This window comes from Phocoena sinus, chromosome 9, assembly GCF_008692025.1.
Source record: "Phocoena sinus isolate mPhoSin1 chromosome 9, mPhoSin1.pri, whole genome shotgun sequence".
NCBI lineage: Eukaryota > Metazoa > Chordata > Mammalia > Artiodactyla > Phocoenidae > Phocoena > Phocoena sinus.
This window is the reverse complement of record NC_045771.1, coordinates 96,800,016-96,827,729: the sequence shown is the minus strand read 5'-3', so window position 1 is coordinate 96,827,729 and position 27,714 is coordinate 96,800,016. Positions and strand designations below refer to the sequence as shown.

General features: G+C 44.7%; 1 protein-coding gene across 1 annotated transcript in view; it reads right to left on the bottom strand.

The window, feature by feature from the left end:
* Window positions 1-27,714, bottom strand: part of HECW1 (HECT, C2 and WW domain containing E3 ubiquitin protein ligase 1) — a 320,745-nt gene that overhangs the window by 45,376 nt on the left and 247,655 nt on the right. Inside the window, exons 16-22 of the mRNA XM_032643996.1 lie at window positions 24,385-24,490; window positions 23,335-23,431; window positions 17,308-17,391; window positions 16,798-16,907; window positions 11,830-11,950; window positions 10,752-10,865; window positions 9,774-9,926 (exon numbers count right to left, since the gene is read on the bottom strand). Of these exons, the coding sequence (XP_032499887.1) occupies window positions 9,774-9,926; window positions 10,752-10,865; window positions 11,830-11,950; window positions 16,798-16,907; window positions 17,308-17,391; window positions 23,335-23,431; window positions 24,385-24,490 (785 nt within the window). The remainder of the gene's footprint in view (window positions 1-9,773; window positions 9,927-10,751; window positions 10,866-11,829; window positions 11,951-16,797; window positions 16,908-17,307; window positions 17,392-23,334; window positions 23,432-24,384; window positions 24,491-27,714) is intronic.

Here is a 27,714-nt window from a genome sequence, read left to right as displayed (position 1 = left end):
TGCTCTGGGAAAAGTGGCATTCAAAATCATTGAAACAGAAAAAGAATTTCCAGTGGTGATTTCAGAGAACATCTAGTAGAACTTAAATGATGCTTGACAATGACCTGTTTTTCTGAATTACAAATATTCTGAACTAAAAATTGAAATGAGACTGAAACTCATCCATCCATCCATCCATCCATCCACCCACCCTCCCCTCTTCCCTCTGTGCCTCCTGTCCTTCTTTCTTTCTTTCCTTCCTTCCACACTCATTTATTGAGTGCCAAGTTTGTGACTAGGAAAGCAAGACCTCAGTCTTTCAGGGGGAGAGACACACAGTAATGAGTTACAAGTACACAATATAAATCTATAAATACAGTTTATTTCAGAAAGCGATAAGTTCTGTCAATATAATGAATTAAGATGTTAAGTTGGAGAGTTATAAATGGCTGGGCTCTTTTAAAGTGAGTGCTGAGGGAAGGCCCTTAGAGGAGATTTTTCAGCTGGAACGTGAATCTTTTCTATTCAAGCATAATGATTAGAAAATATATGCATTTTGCTCTATTCATAATTTATTAGATATAAAAATAAGTTTGGAGCTTTTCACATTTATAGTTTTGTTGTTTATGCCTCCATTAAAAATAGATAAGAGGACTTCCCTGGTGGTGCAGTGGTTAAGAATCCGCCTGCCAATGCAGAGAACATGGGTTCGAGCCCTGGTCCGGGAGGATCCCACATGCCGTGGAGCACCTAAGCCCGTGTGCCACAACTACTGAGCCCACATGCCACAACTACTGAAGCCTGTGCACCTAGAGCCCGTGCTCTGCAACAAGAGAAGCCACCCCCATGAGAAGACTGTGTACCACAACAAAGAGTAGCCCCCGCTTGCCGCAACTAGAGAAAGCCCGCATGCAGCAACGAAGACCCAACACAGCCAAAAAAAAACCAAAACAAAATAGATGAGAACTTTTGACTTGGTACTTTCATATACATCATTTTATGCAAGTGGGAAATTTCATATACTGAGCCCCACCACTGTCTATAATCCATCACCAAGTTTTGCTCATTTGCTCATCTTTCTTATGAAATAGCTTTCTGCCCTAGTTTGATTCTTTATCCTCTTTTCAAAGAACTATTTCAAAGAACTGCCACTTAAATGACAACCCCATTTCCACTCCAATTCACCTACTTATAACCAGAGTTGACTTTCTAAAATAAAGACCTGATCAAGACATTCCTCCACCCCCCCAAAAAATACATCATCATCTTTGTGATAAAATCCAAACTCCCTGGATGCCATTAAATGCACTTCCCTATTTGACACAAGGTGCCTTTACAGCCTTTCTCTCTCTTTTTTTTTTTTTTTTTTTTTTTTTTGCGGTACGTGGGCCTCTCACTGTTGTGGCCTCTCCCGTTGTGGAGCACAGGCTCCAGATGCGCAGGCTCAGCGGCCATGGCTCACGGGCCCAGCCACTCCGTGGTATGTGGGATCTTCCCGGACCGGGGCACGAACCCGTGTCCCCTGCATCGGCAGGCAGACTCCCAACCACTGCGCCACCAGGGAAGCCCCTCTTTCTCTATTTTGCAGCCAAATCCAACTGACATCTGCTTGCTCACCTGCCATCCTGCTGTGAATTTCGGGCTCTCTCCCTGGAAGTTTCCTCTCCCCATCTCTGCCAGCCAACTAACTATTCTCACTCATTTTTAAAGCTCCTTGTACCTAATACTTATTACCATGCAATGTGACAAGTTCTATAATAGAGGTACGTATAGCATTTATCACATTGTATTGTAATTTGCCCAATTAAATATCTGACTTTGCCTTAGTGGGGGGCTAGAGCCTGACACTGGAGCCAGGTTTTCTGGGTTCCAATCCCAGCTTGGTCTGTGACTATCTCTGTGATTTTGGTTATATCTGCACCTTATTTTCTTCATCTGTAAAAGCAGTATACTAAGTAGTATCTGGGCTATAGTGCTGTTAGATGAAAGTATCTAGAACAGTGCTTGGCATGTTTAATAAGTTTTCAATGGGTGTTTCATTGTTTAGTTTTATATTAACTTCTGTATCTCCAGGGACATAAAATCAACATGAAATGGTGATTAAAAGAATAAAAAGATCATCATATGAGCACCTCACTAATATGCAAATAACAATCATAATCAAAGAATGAAGATATGGAATTTGGAATATTACTTTAAGATTTCTCGGTTGGGCTTCCCTGGTGGCTCAGTGGTTGAAAGTCTGCCTGCCGATGCAGGGGACACGGGTTCGTGCCCCGGTCTGGGAAGATCCCACATGCAGCAGAGCGGCTGGGCCCGTGAGCCATGGCCGCTGGGCCCATGCGTCCGGAGGCTGTGCTCCGCAGCGGGAGAGGCCACAGCAGTGAGAGGCCCGCATACCGCAAAAAAAAAAAAAAAAAAAAAAAAGAAAGGAAGCTACAAACAAATAAAAAAAAACCCAGATGGAACCAGCTGCGACCAAGATGGCAACGAATCTGACCTCCAACAGACCCTGAGTCTCATTAGACACTGATTTTACTACATTAGCATACTAAATGACACAACTACCCTGGCCATGACGGGACATTAAGGACCAAAAGAGGATAAGGGTGTGGCATCCCGCTCCCTTGAAAAAGCCCTGCCCCTTCCCCAGTACACTAATGCATAAGCCTCTCCATCATTAGCCTCATTCCTCCTCCCCTTGTCTTCACTCCTAAAAATTAAATCTCTTTCCTGGTGGGTGAGAAGTTGACCTGTGAACTTAGTTCCTGCTTCTCCATTCTTTGGTTACTGAATAAAGCTTGTGCTGTGTCGTTCTCAGCTTTGGTTTCATTATTTGGTTGCTCCAACCAAAGGGAAAAAGAACCCTCCCCTGTTGCTGCAGAGAGCCTGGTGGGGCTAGGGTCCCAGCAGGGTCCATACAACTTAATTGGGTAATACAAATAAGTAATGAAACAGCAATTACAGGAATTCCTTTTAGGCTGAAGTTCAAAAAAACAGATTTTTTTTTTCCAGTTTACTTAATGCGTGTATATAGAAATGTCACCGTATTTATTCATATTAGTTCCTCTCGACGCTTGACTAGGAATAAAGGGAAGGAGGTTGAATCGCTATGCCCCGTATGCAGGCTTTTGATTTCCGGGCTGTATCCCAGGGTATGTAAAACCCACACACAGGGAGCAGGAAGCAGAGAATTTCAAGTAGCTACAGTCAAGGAGGAGCTAGCAGAAGGATCTGGTGCCAGAGGCCTCTCTGCCCATCTCTGGGGTAGTGCCTGACCTGGAGGTGGCAGTGTGAGAGGGGGCGGGCACTGTGTCAGTAACAAGCTGAGTGTGGAGCTTGTGCAGAGCTCAGTACAGAGCTCCCAGGGGACATGCGTGTTTATTGCCGACACTGTAAGGGCTTTAAAACCAGAGATGACAAATAAAAGTGCGACCTTTGAGCAATTAATTGTACATGGAAGATACGAGCCCTCTGTCTTAACGGCCCTGGTACAAGGAAGTGGCTGGTGTGGCTTGTGGAACCATTCTCACTTATGCACCCAATCGTCAATGAAATGTTATTTTGAACACCTCAAAGTGCCAGGCCTGTGCCAGAGTAAAATAAGACAGACCCACCTCTGCTTTCATGGAGCTTACTCTTTAAAGGGGACACAACAGACAAAACAGAGTGTGGGACGCAAAAGAAGGGCCAGTGAACAGATAAAGAACCAGAATAATAATTTACAAAATGACCTCTTCCAGCCATACGCGAGCAATGTTTCCATCCTGGGTGATGTTTAATCCTGTAAAGCGGGTCAGTTTTCTCCCTGTTTATTTCTGGTCTGCAGGGCCTCTCTGCAGAGGGGAGAGGAGGGCAGGGGGCAGAAGCCACTCCCCTTCCAGGCGGACTCCTGCCTTGGCCTGTCCTGCATTAGGGACAACTTGTAGCTTTACAATGTCAAGGCTGTGACTGTGATGAACCCTGTTATCTTCTGGTCTCCGTTTTCTTATGAGTGATGTGTTGGTCATAGGAAGTGTCATCTTCCTCACAGCCCACGTGGATCACAGGGTAAAGGGTCCCAGCGGGGAGTGAAGAAGGAAGGCGGGCCAGGCGCCTACATCTGAGATCAGCCGCAGCCTTGCCCACCCTGCCGGTGGGGAGTGGCACCCGGTTGGGCAACAGAACTGAGAACTCGGGAGTCAGGTTTCCTCAGTGTCATCGACCCCTGGCTGCAGGAACCACAGTGACAAAGCCTCAGGCAGTGGGCCTCACCACCCACTTGCTGCCCACACTTTGCGTAAGGCCCGGAGCGACTTCATTCAGTGGTTGAGCCCTCCTGCGTGCCCTTTGCCAAAATGCCCAGCACTCAGGGGCGCTCGGTTTTCTTGTTAAAACCATTCGCCCCAAGGTGCAGGATGGCTTGTAGGAAAATACACAGAAGGAATAACTGCAGCGTTACCATCGGGTTGAGACACCCACAGCCAAGCAGGGCCTCCCATTCAAAGCTACAGCAGGCTCGTACCCAGTGGCTCAAGTTCTCTCTGTGCGGCAGTGACGCCCAAAGGAAACCCTCTTCCTTCCCCCAGGACCTCTGAAGCACTGATGAGACAAGAGTCTGACCCCACGTGAGGGTCGTGGTACCATCTGGGACCAGTGCTGGCTCTGCATCCTGGCTTTTCTGCCAGCCCAGCGCTCAGGGGACTGAGGTTCAGAGTCAGAGCCTCGGATCAGAGGGGAGGCCCCGGCTCACTTCATGACGATTCATCATCCAATGTTGGGCTAAAAGGGTGCTCTCACCTGCGTGAGCTCGTTTAGACTGCTGGTTGCTCAGGAAGGTACCTGCCATTTTGCTTCCGGGCTACACAGCCAATATTCTCAACAGGAGTGGGAACCTCAGCGGGTGAAAGTCCTCACGTCCTTTCCTTTGCAAAGACAGAGGGTAACTAGCACTTCTGGGCCAGGCACTACGGGCCTCTGACCTTTATAAAGGATCCATCCAGAGAACTTTGCTAATTCTTAAAACATCCCTGTGGTGTCCTTCCTCCAAGCGCTGAAGTGTAACAGACATATTGACACGGCCTGCTCCAGCCAGCGATGGTCAGAGACAGCAGAGTCAGGACGAAAGAAAGCAGGGGCTGGGCAGTTGGCGAGGTGCCTTCCCTGGTGGAAAGTGACTGAGCAGGCCAGGAGTCCAGCGTTTCTCCTGTGCTTTTCATCAGACCTTTGCCTGTGGCCTTCCCCTGCGTCTGTGCTGAGACATGCTGGATCCCACGGTTTCCTCCAGAACACCGGGTTCCCTTCACGCCGCCAGGGCGCTCACCCCCATGAACCTCTGCCGCCATCCAAATGCAGCTCCCTTGGTCATCGGAACGCTCTCCCTACCCTGGTGTCCTAAGCTCCGTCCTCCCAATCCTGGGCTCTGAACCCCTGGGGACCCCTTTCTATTGCCTGCACACCTCCTCTGGCTGCCACCTTCTCAGACTGCCTTCTTCCCCCTCAGCAGGTCCTCCTCCGAGCACCTCCTTCTCTCTCCCATTCCTCCCAGGCTGAGTGCTCTGGCCACTCCTTCTTCTTTTTTTAAACAAATATTTATTTGGTTGCATCGTGTCTTAGTTGTAGCTCACGGGCTCCTTAGTTGTGGCTCACTGGTTCCTTAGTTGTGGCATGCGAACTCTTAGTTGCGGCATGCATGTGGGATCTAGTTTCCTGACCAGGGATCGAACCCGGGTCCCCTGCATTAGAAGCGTGGAGTCTTAACCACTGTGCCACCAGGGGAGTCCCTGGCCACGCCTTCTTAGCTCCCCCCAGGGACCTCTGGCTCCACTCGTCCCTAACACATCAGCATGGACCACCTCTCTGCGAGCTCCCATCTCCTCCCGTGGCTGAGCCACTCCTGCTGTGTTGGTATCTCTCAAACTCAGTTTCCAGCCCAGCTCCCCTCCTGCTGCCCAGGGCCATATTCCAGTTACATACTAATATATCCGTGTGTATTTATAAGGGAAACTGCAAATTCTACGTGTCAAAGGGTGAATTCCTCATCCTTCCTCTAAGTAGCATCTATTTCACATAACTCCCATCACAGTGAATGATCCCAATCCACCGCATGGTGCAACCAGAAACTTTGAATTTATTCGATATTTCTCTCTCCCCCTCACCTCAACATTAAACCAGTGAACCAACTAGTTCAGTCTCTTCTCCCTCCGAGAAGTTCCCAAAGTCAGTCCCCTCCTCTCTGAGACCCTGCTTCTGCCTCAGTTCTGACCGTCTGTTTCTCCCCAGGATGTATCAACAGCTTCGGAGCTGGTCTCAGCTCTTTCCAGCCTTCCCTCCTCAACATTTTCCCCACGTTACAGCAAGATTTACTTTTTGAAAACACAAATCCAATGATAGCATTCTCCCTATGGGATGAGACCATCTGCCACTCTCTTTGTCTCCAGCCTCATTCCCACCACAACCCCAAAGGCCATTCTTGGCTCTGATCCATCTACACTGCTTGCCGAAGGCTCTATTCCCTCCCACGCCTTTCGAGTGTTGCTTCCAATTCTGGATCCTCAGAACGTCTTTTCTCCCCTTCTCTGCCTAGTCTCCTACTCAACTGCCCCTTAAGGCTTGGCTCGTATACCCACTCTCTCTAGAAAAAAAAAAAAAAAAAAAAGATGGCACATTTATCCCCTCTTTTTATGAGATCCCCTGGTTTCACTCCCCACTCCCCCATCCCTTGCCTTGGGCTAAGTGAGACATTTTCCCTTGTGACTTAATACAATTCCCAGGCTTATATATGCACTCGGGGGTGCTCTCTCTCTCTCTCACAAACACACACACACACACACACACACACACACACACACACGTGTATTATGTATGCATAACCTGGTATTTAAGATATCTTAGTGGAATTATTGATTTACTCACATGCTCCCCCCTTGAGGGAGGAGATCTCATTCACTTCGTCTTTGTATCCTCCTAGCACTTTTACGATTGCTTGATTTACGATTGCTTAATTAATGAAGGTATCCCACAACACCCAGCATAGTCCTTCCTATATGCTACGATATTTGATGAAAATATTTCCTGACTCTAATTCATGACCTTCAAGACACCATCTTAAATTTCATGCTCACAGACTAAGAGAATTAAGGGATTCTATGAAGTATAATCTGTGTACATATATATTCTTGTGGCATGGGGTATGGCACTCTCCACTGCTGGAGTGAACCCTGCCTGAAGGTGACTAAGTTAGATGTGGCCTTCAATTCTCATTCCTATGTCCCCTCAGTGGCCACTTCCTGCTCTGTCTGCTCCATCTACGTGTTTCCGCCTCCCAGGTTTCATCATCCCCTTATTTGATAAGTTACAGGAAAAGGAACCGCAAAGGGCCACATTTGCTCCTTCACCTGCGGAGAGTCAAGAGGCCCACTGTAACCCTTGATGCAGACACGCCTGCTTCAGCTCAAGAACTTCAGAGCTGACGCATGCAGATCAGTGAAGTCAGAACACACCCTCGCACCATACACAAAAATAAACTCAAAATGGCTTAAAGACTTAGATACAAGACATGACACCGTAAGTTCTTAGAAGAGACCATAGGCAAACATTCTCTGACATAAATCGTACCAACGTTTTCTTAGGCTAGTCTCCCAAGGCAATAGAAATAAAAGCAAAAAAATAAACAAATGACACCTAATCAAACTTACAAGCTTTTGCACAGCAAAGGAAACCATAAACAAAATGAAAAGACAATCTACGGACCGGGAGAAAATATTTACAAATGATGTGACCAATAAAGGCTTAATTTCCAAAATATACAAACAGCTCATACAACTCAATAACAAAAAAGCAAACAACCCAATAAAAAAATGGGCAGAAGACCTAAAGAGACATTTCTCCAAAGAAGACATCCAGATGGCCAGTAGGCATATGAAAAGATCCTCAATATCACTAATTATTAGAGAAACGCAAATCAAAACGACAATGAAGTATCACCTCAAGATGGTCAGAATGGCCATCATTAAAAAGTCTACAAATAACAAACGATGGAGAGGGTGTGGGGAAAAGGGAACCCTCCTACACTGTTGGTGGGAATGTAAGTCGGTGCAGCCACTATAGAGAACAGTATGGAGGTTCCTCAGAAGACTAAAAATAGAACTACCGTATGATCCAGCAATCCCACTGCTGGGCATATACCTGGACAAAACTATAATTCAAAAAGATACGTGCACCCTTACGTTCATAGCACACTATCTACAATAACCAAGACATGGAAACAACCTAAATGTCCATCAACAGATGAATGGAAAAAGAATATGTGGTATACACACACACACACACACACACACACACACACACACACACACACACACACACACACACACATATATATACAATGGAATACTACTCAGCCATAAAAAAGAACGAAATAATGCCATTTGCAGCAACATGGATGGACCTAGAGATTATCATACTAAATGAAGTAAGTCAGAAAGAGACAAATACCATATGATATCACTTATATGTGGAATCTAAAATATGACACAAATGAACATATCTACGAAACAGAAACAGACTCACAGACATACAGAACAGATTTGTGGTTGCCAAGGGGGAGAGTTGGAGCGGGTGGGATGGATTGGGAATTTGAGATTAGCAGATGCAAACTATTATATATAGAACAGATAAAAGGTAAACAACAAGGTCTTACTGTATTCCACAGGGAACTATATTCAATATCCTATGATAAACCATAATGGAAAAGAATATGAAAAAGAAAAAAATATAGATCTGAATCACTTTGCTGTAAAGCAGAAAATTAACACAATGTTGTAAATCAACTAAACTTCAATAAAATAAATTCTAAAAAATGAAAAAAAACAAAAAACAAAAAAAGAACTTCAAAGCTGAGAGTGTTTGGAGAGAGAGGTCATGGGCTGTAGCTGGCAGCCGTAGCAGAGGTGGGTTGTTCTGTTGCCATAAAACCAAAATATGGGGATTTGGGTCATACGCCCAGCAGGCCCAGGTGTTACCCGAGAAGCACCCTTTACCAGCAGCCCCATGACACATCATCAATAAGCAAGAACCCACATCAGCAGTTTCCGAGACTTGTTTCCCTCCTCATGGCAGAAGCCCCTGCAGTGAAGTCAGGGGTACTTTTCGAGTCAGGTGTGGTGGTGACACAGTAGGAAAGTGCAGGCATCCCAGATGTCCCATGCAGCATTCTGGAGACTTCTAACACCCATATCTGAGGTATCTCACCCACAGAACTACACAGAATTGACTGATACTGATCTTCTTACTCATTTCAGTAAGTGGCAACTGATGTCTCAAGAAGAAAGGACCGAAGGGATATTGGATTTTCAAGTCAGAAGGATGCTGAGAGATCATCTGACCCAACAGACTTATTTTACAGCAAGATGCAGAAGCTGATGGCCACAGTGTGAAAGCCATTGGTCCAAATCAGAGAATTTCCTACAAATACCTTCAAGAAGCTTCTGCAGGGGACTCTTAGGATTTCAGTAGAATTATCAACATTCAGAACCTATGTCTACTTACCTTCGCATCTCCTCAGAAGGCAATGACAGTATCTTATATCAATTTGCAGTTGATAGGAAATTTGCATGTCTTTAGTAATTTATTTTGTATTCTGAGTGAAGACTGGCAGAGAACCTTCGCTCTAGTGCCTTGTTATTCACTCCCATCAGCCCTCACGATATCGGGCCGCTGTTCCAAACACAGTGGCCCTTAAGAAACACCCCTGTCTTCTGACTGAGAAAGACCAGAACTTTCCAACACGAGAAAGTAAAAATTCCAGCTCTTACCATTCAAGATGGTTTTCTACAAACGCAGACATGGGGCTGATCTGCACGGTGTAGGTGTCATTGGCGGAGTACTCGAAGAGTCCGTAGTAAGGGTTGAAGAGCTCCTGAGACAAAAGGAAGAAGAACTCTCGCGAAGGACCACTGTAGTCCAGGCTGCAAAGGAAGCAGAGGCCCGGGAAGCTTATTACGTGCGAGAGGCGGGGGACCTGTCCCTATGCAGGGGCTGGCTTGCCCTTTCAGAGTCAGTGCTAGGAAAGCAGAGAGCAGCCTCTGCTCTTTACAGTGGATCCCAAGGGACGTATAATTTGCTGTAGAAAATGAGAATGCAGTGATTGGTTTGGGCGTGATGTCCTTACTAGATGGCCATGCACCAATGCTATGGCAGTGTTCCTTAACCTTCGTCCTCGATCATATCATACCTTTTGGATAAAACACACAACTGGCCCATTCAAAACCGGGACTTCATTGTGGGAGGTACAAAAGAATTTCCTGTGATGGTGCATGTATGCATGTGTATAAACTGAAAACACTTTCAAATTCATTCTGCTATGCCCTCCTGGGTGGGCTTGCCCTCCACGGTTGAGATGGCGTGCCAAGAAATCACTGAAATTATATGAAAAATTCGGTACGTAGTTATGTACGTGCCCTCTTGGGGGAAGAGTTCTTTGATCAGAAACTCAGGAGGGTACCCACGTGAGAAAGTAAAGATGCAGTAGTTTAGGTCTGTATTTTTGGCTTATACTATGACCATGTGACCTCAGACTCTAGAACATGCCAATCATCTTAGGCTTTTAGAGAACATGAAACCTAAAGATTGGCAACACCTGGAGAGAAAGGCCTCCTGGGAGGACATGATCAGAATCACCTTGAGGCAAAGGCCTAGAGACATCCTGCTCCTTCTTGAGAAGAATCACCCAGGATCTGGGGTCTCTGGTCTACCCACACTAAGGTGTCTCCATAAAAGTGCTGGTGCCTCACCCCTCCTCTCCAACAAAGGTTATGTAGAGCTTGTTTCGCTGGAGCTCCTTCCGGGAATAGGCCATAACCTGATTGAAGGTTCCCTCCAACAGGTGGTCTCGCCGAATGATGAGCCTGGAAAGGAGAAGAAGTCATGTGGGTGGTGAGCCGGTGCTCGGGCTCTGATGTTAGGGAGTGTTCTAGGTGAGCTGTGGGGACCCAGGCTGATGGTCTCATTGCCCAGCCTCTCCAACAAGGTACAGATTCCGTCAGTTCAGCTATGGCCTTATGTTGACACTCTTTTCAAAACCATGAAAACACAAGGACGTGCACTTTCATAATGGGACACATTCCATCATGTTGGACTACCTTTAGGATTCTTTTTTCTTTTTTATTTTTTTGCGGTATGTGGGCCTTTCTCTGTTGTGGCCTCTCCCGTCGCGGAGCACAGGCTCCGGACGCGCTGGCTCAGCGGTCGTGGCTCACAGGCCTAGCCGCTCCGCGGCATGTGGGATCTTCCCGGACCGGGGCACGAACCCGTGTCCCCTGCGTCAGCAGGCGGACTCTTAACCACTGCGCCACCAGGGAAGCCCTAGGATTCTTTTTGATCAATTCCAAAAAGAATCTCTTAAGTTGGATTCCTGAGTTTGGGTTTGACTTTTCAAGGTGAAAATAATAAACCCAAAGTGGAAAAGATCACAACTCTTTACTTAGATCCGAAGATCAAAGCTATTTGACTAACGAGTAGGTAAATTTGTCCCAAGCACATGTAAAGGGAAACATACGAATTTTTAATTTAGTTCAAGATACCTTATTTTCTGTAAAGGTCTACCATTGATTTTAGACATGGTTTTGTTTGAAATCTACTTTTCTTTCTCCCTCTCCTTCCCTTCTCTTCTCTTCCTGCCTCCCTTCCAATTTCTTAACTTCCTTTCTTCTTTCTTTCCAACTTCCTAACTTTTTCTTTCCTCCCTTCTATGAACATGACTGATACTACACCATGGCATCCAATCTCCAAACACATATTACCAAGTTATAGGGGAGAAAAGGATAGAAGCATCTACCATCTGAGTTCAGTGCCAAGCACTGGAGCACTCACTTAATTTTCCCTGGACCCTGACCAAATCCTTTGGCTTCCAGTTTTCGGTAGAAATTGCGGAGCTTGGCCTCAAAGTCTCTCCTGTAGGGTGAAGGGGCTCTTGCACTGGCTCTCTGTAAACCTGCAGAGAGAAGCACACAGGCTGAAGGTCATCATCTTTTACTGAAGAACAAATATGCAGGGCAACGGAGGAGAAAGGGCCAACCAGAGGCACATTCCTGCATCTTCGTGTTTTACTTCTCCAAGACATTTCCCTTCATTTCTGTCACTCGCTCAGTTACTTTTATAATAAACAGGTACAATATAATAAAGAGAAAACCGAATTCCGATGACAATAGATATTTATGTCTTCCACTCCATCTCAAGTTGCGTTTCTCTTCAGAATACCTCGATGAGCGTGTTTCTTGGCTTAGTTATGCTTGAATATTCTTTAGAATATTCTAAAACAACATAAATCAAACTAGACTCTTGTAAGTTACTATATTATAAGAAGTGGTTGTAACTATAATGAAGCAACTAGGATTGTAATATATGTGTACTTTGTACTTCTCTAACTATATTGACGCTAAAATAAATATACATGTCCATTAGGGCCCAGAACACGGAGTTTACATCAGATTACCTTGCACTATAAAAGCAAAATTAATAATAATAATATTATGAATAATAATTCCCTACTCTTTACAGAAGAGAGTTTTTGTATCACCTAGAGTGCTTTGTAGATGCTTTATTATCTTTATGTACCTTTTAATGAAAAAAGGAATGGAAAAAATAACATTCTTCTCTGAGTTTCGCAGATGGCTATGATCATGGTTTGCCCCTTCAATAACTATTTATTAGTTTATATTCCAGGTACTGAATTTATAATCTAGATGAAACTGATACAACCAAACTCCCAGAAATGAGAATCTTATTATAAGTTGAGATGATTCCTACCCATGAAGGAAAGGAACTTAGTTCTTTGAGATCACAGAATACTCCGGCCAAGTTCAGGAAGGCTTCCCTGGGGAATAGCTGAAGAATAAGTAGGCATGAATTAGATTGAGTGAGTTAGGAAGGGCTTCCACTTGACTTAAGAGAAGAGATGAGCCGGGAGAAGAGCAATCTAGGTAGAGGACCAGCACGTGCAAAGGTACCGTGGCAGGATGGAAAATGGTGCTCCAGTCTATCTGGAGCATAGGGTGTGAGGACCAGAGTGATGCAAAACAAGGCTTGAGAGGTGGGCGGGAGACAGATCAAACAGGATGAGGTACACCGTACTAAGCAAGTTTGTTTAATGTTAAGCACAACAGGAAAGCCGTTGTGTGGGGACCAACGTGATGTGTCTTGAGTTATGAAAACCTTAGTCTTTCTGCAGTAGAGAGAAAACACCGGAGAGGCCCAGAGTGGATTTAGACAGCCGCATTGCACTAGGGTGGTGTCAGTGGAGATGAGAAATGGGACTACATCGAAAAAAAAAAAATAAAGAAGAAGAAGAAGATAGATTGGAGATGTGTTTAGGAGGCAATGAACTGGATATTGTTAGTGAGGCCCAGGTGGGTTTCAGACATCATAATGGAATGGCCTGTGGTGACATTCACTGAGATGGGGACAAATGGAAGAAGCACAGATGGGTGAGGTCACGAGCTCGGTCTTTGATGGCAGTACGTTTGAATGCTTGATTGGAAAAAGACACAGCTTGAGAGAGAGGAGAAAAAAACCTGGCACAGAGTCTTGAGGATGGTTGGAAGGGAAGGATGAGTCCGCAAAGGTGGCCAAAGACGTAGATGAAATGCCCACAGCTTGTGTCCCAGAAGCCAACTGAAGAGGTGACTTAAGGGGAGGAGCCATCAGTAGTGTTAAATGTGGCTGAAAGGTCAGGAGGAGGCCTGAGAATTACCCATAGGACTGGGTGCCCAGAGCTCGCCGCGACCTTATAGAAGACGCCCCCTCTAATGCACAGGTGTGAAGGGGGAGAGGGAGGTGGCAGCATTGGTAGGCTTGTAAGACAGGCAGCAGGCATTTGAGACAGTTCCTGTCTAAGGGCTTCAATTTTCTCAGTGAAGGAAGAAGGCACATCATTTGCCAGGAGAGACCCAGGGGTTGGAAGTTTGAGAGGAGTGGCAACGTTTGAAATAGCAGTAGAGAAGAGCATACGTTTACCAGTGAAATGTGGTTGAATTTTCTTTTGGGTGTTTATGGTCCATGTGAGGTGGAGAGATGACTAATTTATAATTGATAATCTGCCTTGTCAGGTGAATTTGCCCAAGAATGCCTGACTAGAGATGTAGGGGAAGCAGATATTAAGGTGACCTACGAGTGGAACTCTGTAAATGAAATGGAGAGGATCGGGGAGCTCAGGGCATCGTCAAGAAACGATGAACCAGGGATCCTATGCTGGATGAGGAAGGGGCGGTTAGAAAGGAGAGGCGTCCGTAAACTGGAGGTCATGATGAGGGCACAGGGTGGTATCGGGGAGAGCAGCTGAATAAGCACGTTGGATGGGAGTAGGATGCTTGAGTCAGTGACGTCAGAGATGACAACAAGACAGGAAGGGGATTGTGGGACCAGTGGTTGAGGAGGAGGAGGGCAGGGCAGACAAGGAAGCCCAGAAACTGGGAGGCCAAGGAACTGCACGGGTGCCCTGTGGATGCTGATGTCATCCAGGATGGTGGAAGGACTTGGGGAGGAGAGGGAGACTGTGAGATGGGTGCCACAGTCTTTAAGAATGAGAAGAAGGTCGGTGGATGACAGCAACTAGGGGCAGAGATACGGCTGATCTGTGTTAGCCAGGAGGCACACAGGGCACCAGCGGCACCAGTCTCACCAGCGAGTCCTGCAGCATCTGAGGTGTGGGGGGAACCAACAGCCACCACTTGAAAAGGAAAGAGTCTCTGCTGAAATACCACGTTTCAGGACATAGGTAGAACTAGAATACAAGTCTGTAGGTGCAAGTATAATTTTCTGCCATCAGATTACAGTATATTTTATAATACAACTTTCATTACTGCTGGTACTACCACTATGGCCCATGGTCCCTACAATGCATTTTTCTAATAATTTAAGCTTTACAAAGTGCTTTGGCATGTATGATTCACTATGTTGCCCCAGGTAACTGTCATAAAGGTCTGGAAAAATGGAAATTGTAAAGTTTAACTTCAAAATGCCTGGCTTACATAGTCTAGGACCCCAAGGTCAAAGCTAGGAGAGTAAAGAGTTAAGCACTTTGACAACATGAATTGGATGACTCTTGGCGTTCATGGTGTCAGTAACGTCTGCATCAGGAAGGTCGATTCCTTTTATAAAACTTATCCAAATAGTCCGCAGTTAGCAAGTAACTCTTTATACTCCCTTATTCTATTTGCAGTATGATATCTCCCCCGTGTAATGACACTCTACATACCAAAGGTACGTAGACACTCTACTGCCAAAGGTTTGGACCAAGATGTAGACACATTATCAGGCTGGGACCATCTCTACAACAAGATGGCAGATCATCATGCAGACCGACAGGTCCCCCAGATGGAAGGCTCTGCCCCCCAGAAGGAAGTCATCCCGTGCACACTGGAGACAACTGATTGTCCTGACGCTGGCTCTGACAAAGCTCCGGGTCCTCCTTTTCCCAAGCCGTGTCGTCTCAGCTATGCTGTATGTCAGACGCAGCACACGTGGGACATGTCCTCAGCAATGCTACTGATACACTTGTTTGCAGGAAGGCCTAACAAGGAGATACTGACTTAAAAACAGATTTTAGGAATTAGCGAAACTACCTCTAAGAGATAGTCCTGAACAACGTGACGGGGGTCATTCTGAACCAATGAAAAGATAGTCTAGTTTTAGAGACCTATGGCAGTATTGAGTGACACTAGCTGAATGAGACATCCCTTCTGGGGGACAGAGCGTATTGCTAAATTCTGTTTTTCTTCTCCATTTCCCCCCGGCTCCAAAAGCCAACTTTGAACTCTAACTCCGGAGGTCATAAGATAAGAGGTTACTAGATTTTTCAACTAACTTCCTTTACTAAATTTTAAAGTTATAAAAATAGATTTGGGTTTGCCACAAACACCCATGACAATGTGCTCTTGTAAACCAAGACAATGGGGAAAACTCTTCAATATCTGGATCCCATGTGGGAGTACGGATTTCACTAAAGCTAATTATCTTGATGAACCCAGGAAATACTAGCTTCTTTTTCCGCTAAACGGTTCAATATATACTTCCTCATTTGGAATGGAAAATACCCACAAAAAATATCATGAGTTCTAATTCTAAATTCATTCTAATACACAAAGAAAACTCTAGGGAAACAATTTCACATCATGTTACAAACTTCTTTGGCACCTTCACGGGGGCATAATGGTGGTCCCTAGTAAGCACGTAACCTAGTGCCTCCTTTACAACTTAACAGAAAGTTACTCAAATTGGTATCTAATAACATTCTGATTCATGAGGCAGAATGTTCCGGAAAGGGCTCTTCCCTTTTAAATGCTCAGAGAGTGTGTTTTAGAACAGAACAGCAATTTAGAGCAGGGGTCCGCAGACTTTTTCTGTAAAGGGCCAGATAGTAAATATTTTAGGTTTCGGGGGCCATACGGTCTCTGTTGCTCTGCTGTTGTAGCATGAAAGTTGACACAAAATATACAGATAAATGGGTGCGGCTGGGTTCCAATAAAATTTTATTGATATACAGATAAATGGGTGCGGCTGGGTTCCAATAAAATTTTATTGATAGACACCAAAACATGAATTTCATATAATTTTCGTGTCATGAAATATTGGTTGAGCGAAAAATGTTTCCAAATCATCAAAAAATGCAAAACACATAATAGCTTGGGGTCATTACCAAAACAGGTGGCACTGTGTCAACACCCAACTTAGTGCACAGATGATCAGCAAATTGAGAGGGGACTAAGGGAGAGAGGGCACCTTCATCAGGTGGAAACACAGGTGGCCACCCGCAGGAGACAGAATGCCAGATCCTCACGTTACCTGGGGAGTTCTGAGGTGACGAGCAGGGTGAACAGCGGGGAGAGAAGCTGTACCCAGGGTGGAAGGCAGCCTGCAGGGGGACATAGGACATAATCTCTTCTTCAAAGAGACTGCAACGTAAAAAAAAAATTAAAAAGTCAGTTCTCTGTCCATGAGAGAATGTTCACAAATTGGGGTAAGAGTGGTTACAATTCTCACGAGACAACGAAAGCACTCAGATTCACTTGGATGGGCACATCCCGGCATGCAAACTCTCCCTGTCATTTTAAACCCTAATTAATCCTACGACAAGGTCTCCATCAAGTACCATATGTAGCTCTTGATACCCCAGTCTTACATGTAGAGAAAGAGGTGAATAGCAGGTATAAGGGTGGGAGCCCTACTTCAGTTGCAGCCACTAGAATATTCTAGAACAAGCAACGAGTGTTTCAGTCTGGGCTGTCCTGGAGAACTGCCCAGAGCAGCTTTTCCAGTTGCTTTTCCAGAACTGTTTCAGGCTCAGCCCCTTACCTCAGCAAAATGACCAGATCTGCATCACAGGACAACTTTTCAAGCCCATGATTACCCTCGGTCCGAATGTAATGGATTTTCTCCCTAGAATAATGTGGGAAGGAAAATAAGAATTACACACCGATGCATAAGTTAAGGAATGAACCCCATTCTGATCCCCCTTTCTCTTCCAATAGGGCCGAACAGTGATGTTCTAATGTCCAGAGTATTTCGAGGTATTTAAGTTCATATTGCAGGTTCCCATGATGCTCTCCAAGGGATCACCTTTCCTCAGACTCACACGGGGACAGAAGCCAAGGAGCACAACACAGGTAGGTCCTCAGAGAGCCACACAGTTGGGAGTGGAGCTGGGGTGGGCTGTTGTGGGTTCACGGCATCTTGGAAGCCATGGGAAGAAAGAGTGACGAGGAGTCTCCTGAGAAACCTTATGCCTGATGGAAAATGAATGAACTCCACACTCAGTCCAGAGAGGGTCTGGCCCCAGAATACAAGAGAGTCTTCCAGGTCAATCTGAGTATAGGCATCAATTTCTCTCTGTTTAATTACAACTCATGCATTCTGACTTTTTCACAACCTCCAACTCCAACCTGGCAAAATGATTCCAGTAAGTCTATGGATAAATAGCGTTTCTTTTGATCAAATGAACTTTGTAATGTGCTTCTCTGACATTCAGATATTCAAAGATTACAAACACTATGGCCAAGAATCATTCCCTTGTAGGTATGCTTCAAAGAAGTTAAAAGTTTTTCCCTTTCCTTGAAGAGATGCAGCAGAAATCTGAGAAGACTTAAGGATTGATTTTTTTTTAATATTTCACTTTTTTCTTTTTTTGTTTAAATTTTTGAGATGATTTTAGAGTCACATGTACTTGTAAGAAATTAATAAAGAGTGGTCTAGTATACCGTTTAATCAGTTTCCTCTAATGAAAGATTAAAAATAAATCTATTAATAAAAATACTATAGATACAACTTTTTTCTCTCTCTGATTATAGTAATGTGGATCCCAATCTTCATCATAACTTGCATATTTTCAGGTAAAAATATAATGAACTTGACATTCTGGTGTGGGTATTTTTAAGAAGACAAGAGAAACTTTTTGGCTTCTACAAAGATACACAAAATGGGAGTAAACAGAGAAATGCACTGTGGTCCAACCTGAAGTTATGGGTAGAGCACTGCTGCAGTAAATGCTATTTCCAAAACCTGTGGGTGATCATAGTGGCTCCTCTGACCAGGGACTTGGAAACTGGAGCAGACCTGTCCACACATCATCTTTCAGGGAGGAGGTGGAAGCCCGGCCAAGGGTACAGGCACCAAGCCTCCTCCACCAGCTGCTTCTCCCTCCACGTCCCTGTGCCCTTGACTCCGTGTGCCTGAGCACTGTCCTCCAATCCTGACAGCATCTCACAGCCCTCTTGTTTGGAGGATTCTCGTGGACGCTGTTCCTCTGGTTTACCAACTGCAGCCCCATGAAGGACCCTCAAATTGAGGTATTCCCCCAGTGGCAATGTCCCTGGGGCAGGTCACCCTGCTGCCCCAAGGGACCCGCATCTGGGCAAGCCCCTGGTCTCCCTGCCTGGGGAAAAAGGGAGCGAACATTCTAGGGGGTCACTCTTTATTCCCTGGGCTCCTGGGGAAACAAAGTCCAAAGAGAGTCAAGTCCATGAGGGTAGGAGAGCACCCTTCCCAGCCACGGGAAGTGGCACCCCCTGTAGTGGTTCTATCATCACCCTACCTACTCATACCACATACACGTATCAGAAAGCCAAGCAGAGTTTTCTGAGCGTTTCGGTTGCTCTTCACAGGACATTACACCCTCTGTCACGTATGTGAAAATCTCATGCAGACCTAGTGTTCTGAGGGGCCTCCAAATGTCCCTGGGTCCAGACCAAAGGCACTGAGACCTGGGGGAGATCTCTGGGGGTGAGAATGCCAACCGCCTCTCCTACACGCATCCCATCAGGAAAACTCCAGTGTAAAGCTCCCCTCAGAGCCCAGGTCAATAGAGCCACCTGCCTCCTTGACATCCTGACATCTTCATTTGTGGCCTCAAAGACCTTAAAACTCAATATCCACAAGGAAATCCTTGCCATCCTTCCATCACTATCACTCAATTCTGATCATGTCCTTCATGGCCCATAATACAATCCATAGCTCTATATTTGGCTTTAAAAAAAGTCACACTTGTCTATCATCCGTCTTCCCCAATAGATAGTAAGTCCCATGAGAGTAGGACCGATGTCTGCTTGGCTTAGATACTGGGTACACAGCCCTCGCACAATCCTGATTCAGAATAGCCGCTCAATAAAAGCACTAGTTGAAGGAAAGAGAGAATGAATGAGGATGGCTACCATGACCCTGAAACTTAACAGATGTCATTAACCCCTGGGTTTTATGCCTCCGTCTTCCCTCTCCCCATGCGGTTTCCTTATGCTTCACTACTTCTGCTGAACACAGTTTTCTGAGAACTCATCCTCCACTCTCTAACCCAATGACTGGCTTTGCAAACCCAAGACAGTGGATCCATGGCTCCTGGAGAATAGCAGTGACCATGGGGTCATGGTCCCCATGTGGGAACCACAGAGGAAGCAGTAAGTTCTTCCTCTGGGCAGAGTCATGGGGAGAGGAGGTTTTCCTTTCAACTACTGGATCTTTAAAGTCAAGCTGACTCACCCTCACACCACATCTAGGCGCAGGCAGAGGCCTAGTCATAGGCCCAGTGCCCTGTTTCATGACCTCTTAAGTCAGTTTCTGATGTCACTGTGGGCTTTCTGTTTTTGATGAGCTCCTTGGGTTTTCAACCTGGGGTCTACAGGTCCTTTAGGATCTGTTAACTCTTTGAAATTATATGCAAAGATTTATGTTCATATATGGAGGAGAGTCTATAAGAGCTTTCATCAGACTCTCAAAGGAGTCCTTAACCTTAAAAAGGTTATTAGTTTTTACATTAATTTCCAATTTTTTTCCAGTTCCAATATTCCCTAATTCCAAGTCACCCACAACTGGAAAATCATAATTGTACAATTCCACACTGCAAACCATCCCCCCCACACCCCGGAGGTTTCTTAGATTCTGTTATAACGTGATACTACACAAGGGTGCTGAAATTGTTTACTTCCCTTCAGAAACAAATTCCACTCTTCTACACAGGGGATTAATTTGATTACTTTAAAAATGATTTAAACAGGACTCTAGGGCCTTTTGGGGGCTCACATTTCTCCCCAAAGTAAGCAGTGAACTCCTTATTTAGTGGCAGAATCTGTAACGTAGAAATGTTCAAGAGCAGTGATGTGTCAGAAAGTTTTCAGGTAGTACAACACCTCTGAAAATCCCTTGGAAATTCCCTTAAATTATTATGTACCGTGAGCCGGAGAGCAGCCCATGAATGGACTGAGTATGGCCCTGCCTTCCGTGACACAGTAATAAAACTTGGGCAGAGTTGGACACAAGTGGAAGTGATAATCAGTCAAGCTAAAGTCCCCTTGTTCACTCAAAAAGTAAACAGTGTTTCCTGTCTTCAAAGTAGAGGAACCAGGCTCTGAGGCAAGAGTGGTTCAAAGACCAAGAAGATATAGACCCTGCCCTAAGACACTTCCAGTGTCGTAGGAAGACATTAGTACATGGTAGAATACAAGGGATAATGGAAAAATATCTTAGAGGTACAAAACCAAATGCTATTAAATCAAAGCAAAAGAACTACTGAAGTCTGCCTAGATCACCGAGACTTTGCGTTTGACTTGAGCCTTTAAGATGGGTTGAAATGCCTTTAAGAGAGAAGCCATTCCAGGAAGGGTGTGGGTAGGAGAGGGCACAGGCTGTTTGACGGAGGTGGAAGACACCAGAAGGAAGTAAGTACGAGCACAGGACAGTGGAGAGTTAGATTAGAGCCAGTCTTAGGAGACTATGGAAATTGTGCTTAGAAATCTTGACTTTATCACATACCTAACAGGAGCCATGGGAAGTTTTTGTTTGGGGGCATTATTTGGTTGGTATTGAGTAATGAAATTGAAAGTATTTGTCAATGAATTTTGAAATCCTGGAGAGAAAAGCTGTAGAAGTGTCTTAACATAGTTCATCTAGTTCTTCAATTGCAATGAATTCCACTCTTACGAGAGGGTTTCCATCTTTCCTTAGCACGAGCTCTGATGTAAGAAAGGTTCCATCGAAACCAGTTCCTTTTTGGAGAGGGAGCTCGTAGTTTCATAAGGAAGTGAACAAAGAATTCCACCCCCCCACCCCAAAAACCCCATGTAAATAAGCCAATTTTATTAGTTGGTGCATTTTTCACAAGTTCTCAAACTAGGCTCAGATTCCACCTCCCTCCCCCTCCATGAAACTAAGGTCTTATACTAATGGGTAGGCAGGAAAACCTGCAGTAGATCTATATAAATGGCCTCTTTCATGCGGCCTCAAAACCTCATGAGGTGGGCAGGAGTCCCTGAGTCACAAATCTGGCCTAAACTGCTCAGTGGACTGGCTAGGGTGGGCAGAGCAGGGGTTAGAAGAAAGGCAGGGCTGACCAGAGGCCCTGCGGGGGTGAGGGCCAGCGGCCGGGTCTGGGACAGGATGCCAGCCGGCCCCCTTACTCACAATGAGGTTAGTATCACATGCCCATCTCTGCCCTCCTCCTGCTATTGTGGGGTGTACTTCCTCAAGGACTAAATTCCAGAGAGGGTCCTTAGCTGCTCCGAGGTCCCCCGAAAGACAGTCTGAGAGCCACTGTGGTGGCCAGCCCTGAGGATACTCCACAGGAAGCTTTTTTCAAGGGTGTGGGTGACACGGGTTATAAGGAGGTAATGCTGTTTATAGTAGAGCGATAGGGAGTATCTTCTTAAGAGATCCCTCCCAAGTTCGGGAGAGAGATGATGAGAATCCAAACCTAGGCCATGGCAGGGAGAAGAGAAAAGAAGGGCTGGAAGCAAGTGAGGAGATAAATGTTTAGATGCGAAGCTGAAGAAAGAGGGCGGAATTGAGATGATGGGCATTTGGGAGGATGGAGGTTCTAGTTTGCGCAGAGTAAAACCACAGGGAAAAGAAGTGTCAGTGGGGGTGGTGATGGAGGAGAAAAGAACAGTGAGTGATCCATCCTGGCATGACTAGCAAAGAGGTTATTTTTAGGTGTTGGTGACTCATCGAGGAGGTCAAAGTAGAGGATTATAGTTGTCAGCCAGATTGAAAAGACCACCGGATGGGAGGTGAGGAGTTAGGGGCAGTCACTGGCTGCATCTCTGCCCGCCTTGCCTGGTCCTTTATACACATACCCAGTGAAGCATCTTAATGGTGCCCACATTGTGACCCTGTCTCAATGATTGAGGAGGCTGAGGGTAGAGGATTAAATGACATGCCCCCATCACTGGTCCCCAAGTGCTGGAGCAAGTATTCAAACTCTGAGTGGACACACTTAACCATTGTTCATCTCCAGCTTTTGAAATGCTGGGTAGTAAACTGAGGGAGAGATATGCTTGAATATCTTGGTGAGAAAGTGGGATTTAAGTTCAGAGGACATTTTCTCTTTTCATCACCTTGGGTGGCTTTCCCTTCCAAATAAAGTGATTCAGAGTTTCAGAGACACTCATTCAGAAATGACCGTAATGGACATTAGGATTTAAGGTGTTAGAACACATGTGATACTTTTTGTTCGCTGGTTTAGTTTTGAATATAGTCATCTAGTGTCTGGTGCACCATCAGACAATTATATTCTTAAAACAAACATCATTTATATGGTGCTTTACATAAATAATTTTTTGATGAAGACTATTTTGCTCCCTTTCCATGCTTCTCTCCAAATCGATGGAAATCATTTTAGCATCGTAAGAGTAATAGGTAACCTGGCACGATAACTGTCTCTGATTGCAACACTTAAGAGAACATTAGCAACCCCTGGATCCTTCATTTTAAATACTCAGGTTATGATTTAAGTGAATGAATAAAACATCTTAAGTGTCTGCCCTCTCTCCACAGAGGCTGCCCCACCTGGAAAACCAGCAGGAGAGACCTGTAGGTAGACGGTGGTAGACAGGCCCCTACCTGAGTGTGTGGTTTCTCGCCAAAGTTGGCTGACGCTCTTGCAGCATTTCAAAAATGTTTGGCTGGCGAAGAAATGCCACAATCTTGTCATTATATGCTGAAACAGACAAAAGCACACGTTGTGGTTGAGTCTTCAGCCCAGAGATAATTTTGCTCATGTTTGGAAAATGGCAACTAGATACCAGGATTTAATGGAGGAACTGAAAAGGCAGGGAGCAAACTCATCAAAAAATGTAAGCTCTTGAGGGCTTTTTCTGTGACATAATGGTATGAGTATTTTTAAAAGATCAAACCCAAAGTGAACCAGATCTAAGTTAATTATCTTTAATACTCTAGGAACTTAACTGGGTTGTTAACTCATCCCCTTGTGAACAGACGGAGAATAAAATAGGTCTTCCAGGAGGAGAGTACTACTCTGTTCTTTCTGACGTCTCTTGTCATTTTGCCACAGGTATTATGGCAAAAGATTCTTTATGAGTTCAAAGAAATCCTTTTTGAGCACTTGCACTTATGACTTTGGCCATCCGTTGATTTCCCAATGGTGATAATGAAAACATCCGAATCCATTTAGACTCTCTCACCTCATTTCCCTTGATACAAGTGGCATGTGTTTTGGAAAGAGGTAGCTGAGGTTAGGAAAGGAGACTGTGCCAGTTTATCCCCATACATGCATGGGAAGAGAGGTCTAAAGTAAAAAGTGCACCTAAAAGCAACAAAAGCCGTCACCTCATTTAAACTATGCTCTCCTGGGACCCAGCTAACAAATCACTGAATGGAATAAACAAGGCGGGGGGGGGGGGGGGGGGGGGGGGGCGGGGGAGGGGAATGACGGTCTGGAAGAGACGGGAGGGAAGAGAGGGAAGGGAAGAGAGAAGGACAAAATGAGGAGGAAGGGAGAGGGAAAAGGGGTAAGTGGGGGGATGGGAACAAAGGATACGGGTGTGGACTATACCATACGAGAGGAAAAAGAAAACACAGAACCCTGAATATTAAAGGAGTCACGATAAGAAACACAAAGCTATCCAGGGGTTCACAAAGCGTGATACATACCCAGTGGCAGTGACTCATGTTGATGTTGGCTTCGAATAGCAGCTACTAGGCTGTGTCCTGGCCTGGCCAGTAGAGAGGCTCCTCTGTTTCTAGAGACTTCTGAGGCCTAATTGCAAAATAAAATTGTTAGCGTTAGAAATCTCAGCCATTTCGGATGAGCTTTGGAAACTAATTTTTCAAAACGAGGGGTAAAAAGGCCCTGACATCACCTAAATTAAAGAAGCAATGAAGTTATAATCCTCAAAGTGATGGAAAATAAGCAAGTTTAAAAAAAATGACTCGGTAGAATGGTCATTAATACATTAATACACCGAATAGAGCATTATTCACTCCCGTTTACAAATGGGGAATCTGAGGATCAGAGCAAATTAAGTCCTTCCAAAACTTTCAAGTGTAAGAGATAGAACCAGGATACTTACTGATGACTGACTGCAGAGAATTTTTTTTACTTCCCCATACTACTAGCCTGCATCCAATGTCTTGGTTTGGGTTGGACATTTTGACATAACTTCATGGAATATGGAATTTGCTTAGCTTAAAACTGATACTTGTGATGATTAACTTTAATTTAGCTTGACTTAAAATTTATATAAATTCCCTAGGTTCTAGAGCAGGACAATGAATTTCTACCATGCTTCCATACATATTTTGCTCCTTAAAGGACCCTTGCAGGGTAAGCTGTTTAAACCAAGGCACCACAATAGAGATTTTCCACATTGGAGTACATTCACCAGATATACTGGGTTTGGTGTAGGTTATGACTCATTCTATGATATTTGGCAAAGTAGCCAAAACAGACTTTAAAATATTTAAGAATTTTGAAGATGACATTGTAAGATACTCATAAAGGGCTCAAACATCCAGACAGAAAAAGGAAAGAAAATTCTGAGACCAGAATTCACTCACACAGAATTCAGGAGAGGTGATGAGCTCCTATGCTCCAAACCCCAGAAAGGTCCGGGTCAGTCTCAAAGTGGTCACTTAAGACTAGGCCACATGTGATATTGCAGATGACAAAGTAGGGCAGATTACTTAGGGTTTCCTAATTACAGAAATGGTAATTGCTGGTTTTCCTTTAGGTCCTACTTTCATGTCTCACGCAGACAAGAATCATATCCTTCGTACGAGATGTGCTACCAGTTCGCTATCTGTATGCGACAGTCTTTGAACTGCTCTTCTGGAATTAGTAGGGATACAGATCCATCCTTTTCCTCTCCAGATCCTTCTCTTTGCCCATGGCTCACTTGAGGGACAAGGGAATAGATTTTGTGCCACTCTGGGTGACTTCTCACTTTGATGCCATTAGCACCCAGCTCTGTTCAGTGGGTGTAGACAGCCACCGAGATTTAGACGCCAGCGCTTCTGTAACAGCACTTTCTGGTTATATGGTTATAATGCAAAGTGATGAAAGAAAGGTTTGCTGATGGCTTACATGCAATAGTGAGTCTCATATTTCTTTTTTCTCCATGAATTAATAACTACATAAAGGCTCTCCGGGACTGAAATATCTCTTTTCCTTCAAGGGAAATGTGTCAGTCCGCCTTAATGTGCGTTTAAAATATTTTTTGATGCTGTAAAGACAGGAATCTCAAAAAACCCTCAGTTGAAGATTATCCAAGTGATGAATTACAGAGAGAAATTGGGGAAGCAGATAGATTTGAGAGCGGAACTCAAGAAGACTTGGCTGTGCACTGAACCTGGGTGATGCCTGCAGTCACACCCCGAGCAAAAGTGGCTAATTGTCAGTAGTTGTCTGGAAATGAATGAGGCTTTGAAACAGGAAGAGGCTCACTTCTCTTCCTAGGGGGTCATAGGGAATTCAGGTGTTGCAGATATACCTTAGGGAAAACTGGTGCCTACTTGTGAGGTCACCTACGTACTGGCAAAACTAAGCCAGATCGAAAGACTTCAGAAACAGAGGAAGGTCAGCTACTTTGAAGGCTGAGGGATATGCCACGAGTGAGATGGAGGAAACAACACAGGGTAGCGGTGGGGTTTCTGGGGTCCGCGAGCCATGGAAACAACGGCCAAGAATAGAGGAGGTGATTGTGAAGTGGTACTGGATGGCTTACAGGGGAGAGAACCCGAGAATGGGAGGGCTGAACAGAAACGTGCTTCTCCAGCCAGGGGCCAGGAATTTACAGGGATGGAGACAATTCATGTAGGGCTAAGGAAGGCTCTAATATTCTAAGATTAGGTAGAACTTGGTATGTACTAGGATCTTTGTGGCCCAGAAGTGGTACTAAATGCTCCATCTCGAGGGATGTCTGACATCAACTGAGTGACTGATTTGGATCTCACTGCGGACATGATGCTAACATTTGCTTTCCTAACTACTGAAAATACCTAGAAGAATGGAATTTCTATTTAAAACCAAGATGATATGATTCACTGAATTCCCTAGAATTTGACACTTTTTGTCTCACTGAGGTTTTCAGGCAGGGCTGTGTGTGTGGGTGAGAGGGGGAGAGAGAGACAGAGAGAAGAGAGCCCCATGTGACTACTTTTAAGATTTCTTTCCCTTTTGAAGTTGAGATAGCTTTAATCATAATTGCAAATGTGCAAACTTCAAACACCTAGCTCTCCAGACAACACAAAATAGATATGCTCAGAAAACAGTTTTCAGTGACTGGTAAACAAGCTTCTTTTCTGTGTTGCAACTTGGAAATGTAAATTGGCGGTTTTAAAAAAATCTGTGATTGCAAATTGTTAGGTTTTAGGCTGAATTTGGGTTAATAATCAGCTAATGCTCTCTTGAAAACACTGGAGACCTGATAATAAAAAATAGCAAGTTCAGGGGAAAAGCCCAAGTGATGAATTTACGTTCAGCTCTAGATTCCTTTTGTGCTCTAAAAATGGATCATTAACAAAGTCTGGAAAGAAAAGAGAGACCTATGTTTGAGTTTTTCAACATATTTATAATAGCGAAAACTGGGTGATAAACATAATGTCCAGAGAAAGGCTTGAGTCAAATTATGGCAGATCCATATGATAAAGTATAGCAGAATTTTAACGGCATAGAAACTATCTACAATGTACTATAATGGTAAAGGAAGATACAGACCCATAGACAGTATGATTCAATTTTTTACTTCTATGTTCACCAGGAATTGTCTCCAGATGGGGGGGACTGTACCTGCCTTTTAACTTCTTTTCCATCTGTGCTTGCATTTTCTACACTCATTATACACCGTTTATAATTCAGAAGTGTATTTTCACAGGCGTCCGAATTTTACAAACTTCCAAACAAACCTGTAATCAAGTACAGGTTACATGGAACCAAGAGGAAAACTACCGATTTTAAAACACAGTGCAAAAGTTACCCTCCCC